We start from the raw sequence: 12,945 nt of genomic DNA, 5'->3' as shown, positions 1-12,945 counted from the left end.
GTGTTTGGGCCTGAGCAAATTTAGTACTCCTTCTCATTGTAAATTCTTGACTCAAATTTACTCAAATATAAATATGTTTATTTTTAAAAAGTGTCTAAATATACATGTAATATTTCGACAATAATTTAGAATCGGAGGGAAACGATTTAGGATGGGAGGAAGTACATCACGTTGCAATCATAACGAAATCGTCGTGCGCAAAGGGCGTGTTTGATAGGTCAGATGGGCCTTGGCCCGCAGCCGAACTGCAGAAAACTCCTCTCTCGACGTGCTGCTCCGACGCCCCTTCTCCTTCCCTTCGGCTGCGCGCCGCCCCTCCTCCGTCCCATCAGACCGAGCGCCGCCCTCCTCCTTCCCCTCCGCCGCACGCCACCCTCCTCTCCCCTTCGTGCGATGTAGCCCGAGGTGGACCCAAGGACGTCGGTGGGCTCTTCCGGCAGTTGGAGAACGGCGGAGGAATTGGTCTTGCGGCGTGGGGAAGACGATGGCGACGGCTCCGGATGCAAGGGCAACCAAACAGGAGGCTGCAGCGATTGCTCGCACCCGCCGCGCCTGGATCCCGCGTGCTGCAGCCCTGCTGTGATGCAGCCTGCGAACACGCCCAGAGTTTCCGCAGTTGGTATTTGCAGTCCAAATTTTTGTTTTGGAAGAGTTGTGCCCAAATCTTTTTACTCCCTCCGTCCAACAAAAGATGTCTCAAGTTTATCAAAAATTAAATGTATCTAGACATGACTTAGTGTACAAATACATTCAAATTTAGTTAAAGTTGAGACATCTTTTGTTGGACGGAGGAATACTTGTTTTAGTATCTTTATTGGAACTGGGATTGAAAGTTTGAAGAGGAGCACCACTTGCCAACGAAAATTTTAATGTTTCACATACCTCTTATATTAGCCAAATAACTGGTGTCGTGATTTTCTAACTTGCTAATCATCACGAAAAATCAAAACAACTTTGGATCATTGTATAATATCAAGAGTATCGAGTTCCAATCAGGACAGTAGATCAGAAGCACTTCATTTCTACTAAAACCCTATGAAGAACGGTGGCTCGTTATTTGCAGCCTCTTCTTGTTGCATCTCAACCAAACGGAGGCAGAATAATGGTCGCCTGCAGCATCTAATGTGTGTGTGTGTGTTTTAGCACAGTCGCACAGACACAGTCCAGTTAAAATAGCGAGCTGAGCCTGAGCAGGAACGTGTTCGGCGCAGCGCTTAGCAAAATGCTCTCCCGATTTTGGGCCAAGCCCGTTACAACTTGCCGGCTGCAAATTTAGGAAACTGCTCTCTCGAGTAGACCTTCGCCGGCCCATCCATGAACACCCGTTCCTGGCTTCCTGCCCAGGTTCAGCTCGCCGCCGGTGCTTCTCCCCCTTTGCCTCTGCCGCCGCCGGTGTCGGCCTCCACCACCATCGCCGGTAAGTCCTACTCTACTCCAAAGGAGTGCGCCAATCATGATGGCGCTGCTAAGAAATTTCCAACTTACACCATTGCTGCTTAATGAACAATAATTAGGTTCCCCCCTTAAACTGTGCCGTTATGACGTCTTTGATGGGGGCGCTTCAGATTCTCTGAAAGTGTGTGTTCTTTGATGATATCTTCCCTACCCGCCCTTTGAGTTGGTGGGGATTTTATCAATTACGTCTTTGATGCTTTGTTCTTATCAGAGTTTGTGCTTGAAATACTCCCTCCAGGCCTCCAATCCATAATAAGTGTGCTAACTTTGTACTAAATCCCGACACTTATTATGGATAGGAGGGAGTATCATTTTCTGGTGTTGGTAGAGACTGAGTATTTTCTGAACTGTCCTTATAGCTGTTGCCCTCGGTATGAGTTATCATATGAACTGGGAAACGATAATGAGGAGAAAAAGGAAACGAATGTGAGACCATAAGATGGGCTATGGAAAGAGATCTATAATAAGATGCCGATTTGCATAACTGCTGTTGACATCAGGTAATGAATTCTCCATGTTTATACACTGTTTGCAGTACTAGTTCCATACTGCCAGATTCGTCTAGAAGGATCATTATTAGTATTTCTTCTCGTCAACAAGTATATAATGCAAAGAACCTTCTTCAAATATAACTTTCTGATACATCTGAAAACCACATCAAGCTCGAGCAGAGGTTATGGATTCTTGGTTTTCTTTCTTTTGATGTCTGCTGAAAATCTCTGTCTCAACTAGAGCGATTATTGATGGAGTCGCTGATAAGTTGTTAATATGCCTAGCTCCATTTAGAAAATAAATCTTCCACTTTTGACATTAAGCCCACACTCACAACCTTCATATATGCAGTCTATCAAGCTGGGAGATCAATTTCTTGTTTACATTTCAAATAAGATGCCATCTAATTTTATTTTCCAAAGCATCCTATACATCCCTACCTATATACAACACTACATACACGAGACCTCTGAACCGTACAAAATTAAACAGTTGGTGTCAGCACGTTGTCGGACCTATGAGAGTTGCGGATGCATCGCCATCCTCCAACTCAGGCATGCTTTTCTGTCTCAGATCACTTCTTTGAAGATCACTATGCAAGTCAGCACTCATTGCACTGAGACCATCACTGGTGACTGAGCTGTAGTTGCCAATTCCACGAGACACCTCCAGCTCCAAGCACTCATTGAGCTCAGCCACAACCTCGGTCATCGTTGGGCGTTCCCATGATGGTTGTTCCTTGCACCGCAGTGCCAGCTCTGTAACCTTCCAGACTGAGTTAACACCATACTCCATCCCCATCTTTGAGTCAGCAATGCTCTCTATGTTACCCTCTGAAAGCTTCTGGCGCACCCACTGTGCGATGTGGATGCTCTCGGTGTCACTAACGGCGACTGCTGGCGGCTGGCCGGTGATGAGCTCCAGTAGTACAACCCCAAAGCTGTACACGTCACTCTTCTCACTGAGCCGGGATGTGTTGTAGTATTCAGGGTCAAGGTACCCCAGGGTACCTGCCGGTTGGGTGGTGATATGGGTCATGAACTCGTTGGCAAACACCTTCGTGAGGCCAAAGTCGGATATCTTTGCCTCTAGGTCAGCAGTTAGCAGGATGTTCTTTGTCTTCACATCTCTATGGATTAGCAGCGGTTGGCAGGACTTGTGTAGATACTCCAATCCTGTATCCATGACCAGTGGCCAGTAAGTAGATTTTTTTTTGCTAGGATTAGGTAAAAACCAGCCAAACTTTGTCAGATGTATGAGGTTTTGCCAGGTTTAACTGGTATACACATCAAGTCAGGACATCATTGTGTGTACTAGCCCAGTAAATCATGATGCGCTATGTTACTACTATAATAAAATTGTGGATGTATAGTCATACAAACCATGGGCAGAGTCGAGAGCAATCCTGAGACGTTGATGCCAACTGAGGGGTGTAGCAACAGAAGCCTCTCCTGTGACAGAGTATCACAAAGTATGGCTATAAAAATGATGTGCTTTTATGTGACAAAATATGGCTATAAATGGCAGAACAGTAAGAGGCTCACAAAGAAAAGTACGCATTTGTTGGTGTACTTTGGTCACGATTTGTGTCATGTGAAAAATGTGCTTTTAGGAGATCTTAGTTGGTTTCTTCATAAATCTGTTAATACTGGACTGGACACATGAGTGCAGCCCATTCACAGTTGGCATGAGTGGATAAATAAGTACTTCACACAACATTTTTAGGTTGCTAAAAGATATCACATCTTCTAGGAATCCTGTCTTTATTCGCTACTCAGGATGGTGTCTGTTTCGTTTTCTTCACAATCATGCTGAGAATGTAATTTATGAAGAAAACAATGGACAAACCTAGAACCTACTAATAGTAATGAATGAAAGACTATGTTGAAAGGTGAGTTTTTTCCGGGGAGAGACTAACTTACCTCTTAGGCAATCCTCTAAGTCTCCTCCATGCATATATTCATAGACAAGGGCCAGATGTTTCTTGTCCTTGCAATAACCAATTAAGGATACCAGATTCCTATGATGAACTCGACTTAAGTGTTGAGCCTGCACTTAAATTTGCAATAAGAACATTTGCATTGAGCACACAAACGATAAATTTCAAATTAACAGCCTACCTCAGCTAGAAACTCTTTATCCCCCTGAGATGATGTTTTTGAACGGATCTTCACGGCAACTGCATTTTCATTCTCTAAATAACCAAGAAACACAGCACCAAATCCTCCTCTCCCTATTTCTTCTCTGAAGTTAGCTGTAATTAGCTTCAGCTCCTTGTAACTGAACCGTCTGTTCTCAAATAAGTTCGACGTGTTCCAGGTGCTGTTAAGCCTTGAGTTGTTTCTGATCCATGTATCTGCAACCAAACTGATCTTATATAATTGATCTTACTACAGATTTAGTGGTTTCATTGATGAAATGTTACCTTGTCCATTTCTCCTTCTGTGAAGGATAAGAATTGCTGCCACAAACAGTATAGTTGCAACAGCTATTGCGACAGATATTGCAATGACGAGTGTTCGGTTCTTTTTATTGCCGCCGGGATCACATGTAGAGGCACCATTGTCACAGATATTTGTGTTGTTACCAACCCTGGCATTACACCAACAAGAATCGCAGAACTATAGTCGTTTGTGTGAATACAAACTATGAAGTAGTAGTTGTTTATTTATAATTACTTGAGCACTAAATACTTTAGGAAAGTGAAAAATCTTTGGTTTGAATAATCTCCAGCCGCCATGGCTCGTAAACTCCGTGGTAGAAACTAAAAAGAACTAATTTTCTTGAGCTATTCCCTTCAAATGATGCTATAAGTCATAAGTTAGCTACATGATGCGAACCTTAGTACAAGAGATCCACTTTGATGTTTTTCTAGTAGAGCTGCAGGAATTGATCCGCTGAGTTTATTGCTCGACAAATCACTGTGAAAACCCAAAACAGTTTAAATATACACATGAAATTTATTGTAAAGTAAACTCGAGTGGACAAGAATACTTACAGGAATATGAGTGATGGCATTTGTCCTAGAAAATCAGGTATTGGGCCAGACAGGCTGTTATTGGACAAGTCCCTGTAATTGCATGTCTTATGAAAATACTTTAATTGGTAAAATAAGCACATATGAGTAAAAGTTATGCTGCTTCAAGTTTCTGTTAGTACATAAATATTACAGTTTCGGAGCTTAGAACTAGAAGTTCTAAAACTCTTAATGAGCAAGCAGAATATGTGTATGATGATATTGAGAACTTACAGATATTGGATGGATTTTAGATCGCTAAAAGAAGGATCCACTGCACCAGTCAACACGCTAGATGACAAGTTTCTGTGTCAAATTCCATAGTAGATTCATATAAGGACATGGAAAAGGCTTTCTTTTCAATCTTTAAGTGCAAGCATGCATGTGCAGTTTTTCTGCACTTGATCATTTGTCTTGTACCGCTTGTATGTTTAGGACTTACAAAGCTGTTATCCATGCAGGACCAGATGAAGAGTAACTACAGTTCAGGCCATCCCACGCAAATGCTTTCGGTGCACAAGGATCACCTATCCAGTTTTTCTTCAGCACATATGTCTTGCGAATTTTCATCATGGACTCGGCTGTTCACACGGAAAAAGACAAGGTATTTATGAAATCTTGCTTTATGCTATCCAAACAAATAATTCAAAACTTGTCCTGAACTTGACCCAAATTAAGATCAATGACAATGGCACACTGGATTTAAGTGTTGGATACCATCTACATTGTTCGTCCCAAGCTCATTCATCTGCCGCACCGAGTATATCTCGAGCGCATTCAGGATGGGTGGGAGCACTGTGCCTGGCGTGGTGACAAGCGAGATGGTGTGCTGGCCCGCCCCCTGCACCACTACCTTTTTCAAGACCTCTGCAGTGAGGTACTTTGGGGTGTAGTTCCGGCCGCCGTCCCACGAAGAACCATCGATGAGAATGTCGAATCGCCTCGACGAGCTGCTCGGCAGCCGCTCCAGCTCCGCGAAGTAGAACAGCAGGAGGTAAGCTGTGCTACTGTTGCTGTTGTTGTCCAGCGAAGGGTCCGTGCTCCATGAGAAGTCGAGCCGGGTCCCGTTCACTGGAGCAGCGGCGCTCTGCAGTACCACCTTTGGTGCCTTGGCAAAGCTGCTTGAGTTGGATACATTTACGGTGCCCTTCGTTTTTATTTGGATCCACGCAGTGGCGTTGAAGTAGCTCTGCCAGTCACGGTCGAAGTCGTCATCTGGGTACCTGTTGCCGGTAATCCTGAGTTACAAAATCGCCAGAAATTGCAACTCATGCGGCAAAATTTGAAAGTATATTGGTTGGCAGAAATGATTCTGGATTGACCAAAAGTATTGCATTCGGTTTTGCATTAGAAAAAGGTGCCATGCTAATTTTTTTTGACTGGGCCATGCTAGCTTGTCAGCAGTGAATTCCAGGAATTGAAATGCAACAGAAATTTATTGTGATAATCTTCTTTGGAGACAAGCTGTGGTGGTAAATGGCAAGTCGTCAGTTCGATCGTATTCACTGGAGCTACGTCTATTTGGACTTTTGATAGTGGTAATATCTAAATCTTGTGTTTTAAAAGTACGATGGTATTTAAACCATGTTTGAGATTGCTGATCACATGGCATGCTTATGAGGTGCATGTAGGGACTGCAATAGGCTCGTAGGGTTCTCACCCCGGTACCCCACCCTCGCTGTTGCCGTCACCTTGGCGCCGGCCACCATGGCACCGATGGCCACCTCCCATCACAGGGAGCTATGTCTATTTCGGTTCAGGTACGTGCTTTTTTTAGAATGGGGCTACATTGCTTTGTTTCTGATAGAACTATGAATGGTTTTGTCTTTATTTCTCTTGGTGGTAGCACCGGTACAATAAAGTTGCACAACTGTTTTTCTATTGAGTTCATTTTAAGTTGCACAAGCTAATAGATGCAAGTTGCACATTCTTCGGTATGTAACTCATGGTTCTAAACATGTGGAACTTAACTAGTTACACAAAAAAAAAGGGAACAAATCAAGTATGCTATAATAATATAAATACTTTTTAATGTGTACTATACTTTTTTCATGATTTTTTTTATCTGCTGGTTTTACATTCGCTATAGGTATTCTTATGGACAATTGCACATTTTGAAGACCAAAAGATAATATTTGTGCAACACTATTGTTAGGAATATGTAAGTGGGGTAATTTGCACATTCTTAAGATTTAGGTTGCATACTTCTTTATTGCCTTTTTCTTCCATGTTTTATTTTCCATTAGCGGTTGCTCAAGGTGGTTGATATTACTCTTAAAAAAAGATCACCGGAATGATTTCTATCGCATGAAAACTTCTAATTCTTGTTTTCTATAGATTAATCCTTATATTATATGGACCAGCTGGATATTCCGAAGACTAATGTTACACAAAATAATGTGTACGCAACTTTAATGTCAAAATGTTTTTTAGTTTCTTCTATACATGGTTGATATGATTTTGAAAATATTCTCAAAATCTTTTTGGAGCGCCAAAACTTTTGGTTCTAAAGGCTCCTATTTTTTTTTTTTTGACAATTTGCATATTTTGAAGGCCATGATTGCACTATATATGTGCAATTCTAATATTTGCAATGTACAACTGTCAGTGTATTCCTCGGAATAAGATCACGAGAAGATCACACACAAATTTATTTTATATTTTTGGGTTAATCCCTTTTTAGAATTGCCCACGTTGGCTTTGGCCAAGTCATAATAAGTTACAGTCTAAGATCACACGCAAATTGACTGCATACTTTTTTTTGTTAATCCTATTTGATATGTTTTGGCCACGTTAACCTTGGACAGAACCACTCAACAAGTTGACAAGAAATGTTTTTAAAAATTGTTAATCGGAGCCCATTGTAAGAAGAAAGATAAAAGTACCCCGTGGCAAACGTGGTAAGCTATCTTCAAATTTTCATTATAAAAAAGAACCCAAATAAGTACTTTATTGTGACTGGATGTACGTACTGACCTGTATACTCTAGGCGACTGCCAGAAGTAGTACCGGTTAAAGGGGAATGCCGCTGTCGGCAGGCGAAGGCTGAGGAGGAGCAGCGACTGGTTCACGGTGGCCTCCGGGTACATGGCTGGCTTGAGCGGCCTCAGCTCAAGCGAAGAGATGAAAGGCGTACCCAACCCTATGTTCACCAGGCATACCTGGAAAGCAAATTTAGAGCCATTGACCGATTTGTCGTGGAACTCCATGCCCCAATGAGTTCCCCAAAAAACGGCATGTGGGTAATGCGAGCGCATGCACTACCTGTAAGAAGTTGGCCGTTGACACTACCACCGCCTCGAGGATGTACCTGTCCGTGGTGTTGGTGACGTTGACGGTGGCCCATCGATTGACCCCAAGGTAGAGGTCGAAGGCCGGGAGGCTTCTGTTCCCGTCATAGTTGCCATCATAGTTGCCGTAGTAGAAGCTGCACCTGACCAGGTACTTGTTTCCTTGCGTTGGCCCCCAGAGCGTGTAGCAGCTCCGGTTGCCGGCACCCCAAGGGGGGAAGTAGCGGACGTTATCATACCGCTGTGATAGGTCGTATATGTCGAATGACGGGCTGACGTGGGCGTTCGCCCCCGCATCAGCGTCGACGAAGCCGATGTCAGAGACGTACCACATCTTGTCCCGGTTGGGACCCGGGTCTTGGTATCTGCTGCCCTCCCTGATCCCACAGTCGATGCTAATGAAACCTGCGGGCAAAAAAGAAGCTCATTATATCCTTGATGCATAGATCCGGAATAACAAAGCTTCCATTTTGTGAACTAACTCAGTGCATATTTTGGGATCATGTAGAGAAAAAGACGGAGGACACGGCGGGGTACGTGCCTATGTCGTCGAGCTGGGCATGGATGGGAGCGACGAGCTCGGGCGACAGGAAGCATGATAGGAGGAGGAGAAGCACTGGCAACAACAGACCAGGGCGGCCTGATGCTATTGCTGGTGCCATGTACGTTCCTCTCGCTGCGACACCCATCTTTTAAGCTGGTCTTGAGCCTTAATCCAAGTCAAGTTAAGCGGAACTCCAAAAGAAAGAGAGGTCAAATTAAGCGCGGTTGGCTCATGTCACTGCTCGCCGGCCGGCAAGTACGAGGTTGCCATTTGTTGGGATGATGCGCCCAGAAACTGCAGGGTAATTTCCACCAATTAAGTAAAGTGAGAGGAGTGGTTTAAGAATTAGTAGGAGACGTACGAGCAGCTTGTTGCCGGCCTGTAGCGTAATTAAGCACGACAACGAAGTACAGTACGACGTACAAAGGGAAGTCAAGTCTTGTGAATGTACTTTATGTACTGCTGCAAGTATGTGACATGGTCTGGGTCTCGGCTGTTTTTGAACAGTCGTCCCAGAAGACCGTTCAGAATTCGACCACGTCCCATATCACAGAATTCGTATGTGATCACATCACAATAGTACGTACTCCGTACAATTTAATCTCACGTCTCAATCATAGAAGTCGTATATGATCACATCAGAAACAGTACATACAAATCATAACCGAAATGGTCAATCTCCCTGTAACAGAAATGGTCTCCCTATGTCGTAGCGTCGTCCTTCTACACGCATGTATTGCTTAACAAGGATTAGACCTCAGGTTTGTTTGACCTCCTAGACGTCCTATATTTGCTTAAGATAGGTAATCTTCAAAAGATGTTTCAATTATCGATAGCTTGCCGGCCTATATGTGTTTCTTTTTTTTCTCAAAAAATAATAATATGTGTTTCCTTTTCTTCTGTTTTGAAAAGAAGAAAAAAGAGGATCAGCCTTTTTGGGAAGAGAAAAAATATAGCTGGGCTACATATGTAGGTGTAGAATTCATCGACGCTTGGGGCTCTTTTTGCTACTGTTCGTGTTACCTGGTTTCTTTTCAGGCCCGCTAGATCTATCTGTAGGTTGTTGGGCCGGATAGACTCAAGGTACATCACATCTAAAATGCATAGTGGCGCTAGAGACCACTAGACAAAAAAAGCCCCCTTCCAAACTATTCAAATTTTACAATAAAATGTGAAAAGTTTGTTGGGCATATGAATTTAACATTTTTTTCTAGAATATATATATGAATTTAACATTGTACATGTAATGGTTGTCGAAATTTAATAAAGTTACATGTGATTCTAAAAAACCCTTAAAAAACTATTCAAATCTTACAACAAAATGTACAACTTCTAAATTAGAGAGCTTTCAATTTCCTACATTAAGTAAATGGGGTTGCAACATGGGGGGCCCGAGAGGCGCAACTCTATTGGCTTATTGTAATGGACGCACGAGGTCCACTGCCGCAAATACGAGTACTATAGCACTGGAAAGCTAGCGGTATACACGTGCGTCCATTACAACAAGGGCACGTACATGTAACCGTAGAAAGGAGAGATCGAGCGCATATGTGTTCTTTCTGCCACAATTGCACATGCATGTCACCATATGGAGCCTAGGTGTGTGCATGCGTGCGTGTGCTATACTTTCCTCCGATCGATCCAATTTGCAAAGGGTACCACTATCAACTGCTAAGCAGCCGCACACGCTAGCTAGAATGCAACTCTTGCACATTTATTCTTAGTTAACGCGGCAAAAGGGACTGGTTAATTAACTCTATTGCACTCCTCCCCCCACCCCACCCCCACGCACACACTCCAGCCAAGGATGTCCTGCAGCTCTTTAGCTAGATTTGTTTGGCATGTTGTGCAAATGCAGCTTTGGGCTTCAGATTACTCACTGTTATTTGTACAGGAGCTATTTGATACTTGGCTGCTGCACTTTAGTAAGAATGAAGTGGTTTTGGCAAGCTAGTGTTGGTTGGAATAGTTGCAATTCCGTGGATTATTTGGAAACTCAACACAATGCTTGTTTTCGTAGTGTTTGGCCAAACGATTGATCCTCAGTTATGTTTACTATTTGCTCGACCGTTGATTCTTGGGCTGGCTTATAGAAAGGTTTTCTACAGGAATTGCTTCGCAGCTGCTCGCACACCGGTTGTGACAAGTCTCGGTTGAAGCCTTTAATCGTGCACAAGGATGGGCGACAGTTACTCTCCGGCTGACTTGTTGTTTCAGGCTGCGGAGGGGCACTGTGTGAAAAGCTTCTGATCGATGCTCAACATTGGATATCAAGATGTTGACAGGTGTGAGTGTGTGTAGTAGAAAGCTGGTAGCTGTTAATACTATCTTAGGTCAGAGTGCAAGAGGCTGGGGGTAGCTCGCTGCTTTTGTCTCTGATTATTTCATTTTGATGCAAATTATTTAAGTTGTATTAAGAGACACGTGGTTTCCTTTAACGAGGGAATGCCCTCTATTTGTAAAAAAAAAAAAAAACTACAGACAACGACGACCAATCCGCAAGCGGCCGCACGCTGCACTACGAGAGGGTATGATGAAACCAGTCACTAGACGAAAGCAGATATCAGAGATTTCAGAATTTAGATGGCACTTACGAAGAAGACGAAGGCTGCAAGGCCATGAAAAATTGAAATAATTGGCTTAATGATATGCTTGTGTGCTATATTTAGAGAGATATTCAAAAGATTTGGCATTGATGAAATTAAGAAGTGTTTTCAAGCCAAAAAGAACGACAATGCAACTACCTCCGCCTCCTATATACACATTTAGCGTTGTAGTCGTCCTCCTTTTGCTTTCTCTCTTGCATCGTACTACTTTTTTTATAGGTGCATCTTACTACTTTTGTATCAACTAGATGGAATCATTAGATACGTTGCCTTTGTGGTGTGGTGATGTGTATGCAATCGCCCTATGTTTTTTAACGTGTAATCCTTGAAGATTGCTTAAAAAACTGTGAGCTTATTACTTACGTGTGTCCACGTTTACCTTTATGGACTTCAGCTAGAGCCTACTGCTCTACATGCTTTACTAAACTAAAGATCGAACTACATAATTAAAGATGGAACCTGTATAGGAGCAGTTCAAAGTTCCGTGAAACTTAACGCTTACCTGAAGGAGATGACCATGCCTGTAGCGTTAATTGGTGGCCGATGCGCCTTCTCTCGTAAAGCAGCACAGGGCGATGCAAAAAGAAGGCAGATGGATGCAGGGCGCGACGGTGACCACCTCCGCCTCGGCCATACGGCCTGCACCCTGCAGTGTGCGGCTAAGTTGGTTTTTTCAGGAAACGGCGTAGAGCCGTAGACGACGAACCGGCGACGCTCAGGAGCCAGTTGTTTTCCCATCGGAATTTTCCTTTCTTTTGTCCTTGTGTTTTTTTATGAGTTCTATTCGGATTGGACTCTAAACAGTGCTATTCTTTTCCCCTCTCCGTTTCAATTTAGTTAATCTTAGCTGTTCAATATCTCTTATTAGATTAAATTCTAGCCATTGTTTATGACTTATTGTCAGATTTAATCTCCACCGTCCGATAACTTTGACGTAATCTCCACCGTAGAATTTCTACTACTTTAATTAGATATTAGATATTAGATATTAGATGCCAACCTGAGCCTAAATGGAAGTTTAGGATATGGCGGCGTATCCGGTGAAAATCTTCATTCGGTGCAAACCGTGCAAACTTCACAAAAACCATGTTTAAAAGTTTCAAAAAAAATCTACAAAAATACCATATGATGGGAGTGTGATGTTCTACAAACCTGCAAAATTTCAAGTTCAAAGTAAAAATCATTTGGAAGGAATTAAAAAGAGAAATTTACGATGAATAGTGTCAGACATTGAAAGATTACTATTCATGCCAAATTTGTTTTTTTCGCTGCTACCAAATGACATTGAGTTTGGACTTGAAATTTTGCACATATATAAAACATCACTTTTCTGACATATGTAATTTTTTCGAAAAACTTTTGAACCTTTTTCGATGGAGTTTTTACAGTTTGCACCATATATATCTGTTTTTTTTTTCCGGTGAGACGATAGTGGGCCGGAATGTGTATGTGGATGGAAGATTTCGGCGCACAATCAATAAACGGCCCGGCCAAAAAGGTGTCAAAATGCTCTTTCGACCAGGCCACTATCGGCCCACCAAC

At 42.8% G+C, this 12,945-nt stretch overlaps 1 protein-coding gene and 2 long non-coding RNA genes across 4 annotated transcripts; 2 read left to right on the top strand and 1 right to left on the bottom strand.

The window, feature by feature from the left end:
- Positions 1 to 212: 212 nt before the first annotated feature.
- Positions 213 to 5,672, top strand: LOC106866871. Its single transcript, XR_002959955.1, has 3 exons — positions 213 to 1,417; positions 1,815 to 1,955; positions 5,425 to 5,672. It is a non-coding gene; the product is annotated as an uncharacterized LOC106866871 (long non-coding RNA).
- Positions 2,266 to 8,975, bottom strand: LOC100840779 (probable LRR receptor-like serine/threonine-protein kinase At1g51810). 2 transcript variants are annotated; one of them, XM_014903204.2, is made up of 13 exons: positions 8,795 to 8,975; positions 8,228 to 8,658; positions 7,940 to 8,124; positions 5,681 to 6,186; positions 5,406 to 5,544; positions 5,198 to 5,269; positions 4,946 to 5,017; positions 4,788 to 4,868; positions 4,373 to 4,539; positions 4,068 to 4,303; positions 3,870 to 3,996; positions 3,330 to 3,398; positions 2,266 to 3,122 (listed from the first exon to the last, which is right to left on the bottom strand). In XM_014903204.2, exons 1-13 carry the CDS (start codon positions 8,940 to 8,942, stop codon positions 2,446 to 2,448), a joined length of 2,910 nt encoding a protein of 969 aa, XP_014758690.2. In that variant the 5' UTR covers positions 8,943 to 8,975; the 3' UTR covers positions 2,266 to 2,445. The 2 variants fall into 2 exon arrangements, with proteins under 2 accessions (XP_014758690.2, XP_024310193.1); XM_024454425.1 differs by lacking the exon at positions 8,795 to 8,975 and having other exon boundaries at positions 8,274 to 8,398.
- LOC112268602 lies at positions 6,180 to 9,327 on the top strand. Its single transcript, XR_002959945.1, has 3 exons — positions 6,180 to 6,501; positions 6,595 to 6,723; positions 8,762 to 9,327. It is a non-coding gene; the product is annotated as an uncharacterized LOC112268602 (long non-coding RNA).
- The last annotated feature ends 3,618 nt before the right edge of the window (positions 9,328 to 12,945 follow it).

This window comes from Brachypodium distachyon, chromosome 4 (assembly GCF_000005505.3).
Source record: "Brachypodium distachyon strain Bd21 chromosome 4, Brachypodium_distachyon_v3.0, whole genome shotgun sequence".
Classification (NCBI taxonomy): Eukaryota; Viridiplantae; Streptophyta; class Magnoliopsida; order Poales; family Poaceae; genus Brachypodium; species Brachypodium distachyon.
Note: the sequence above shows the minus strand (reverse complement) of the source record. Positions and strands in the feature narration are given on the sequence as shown.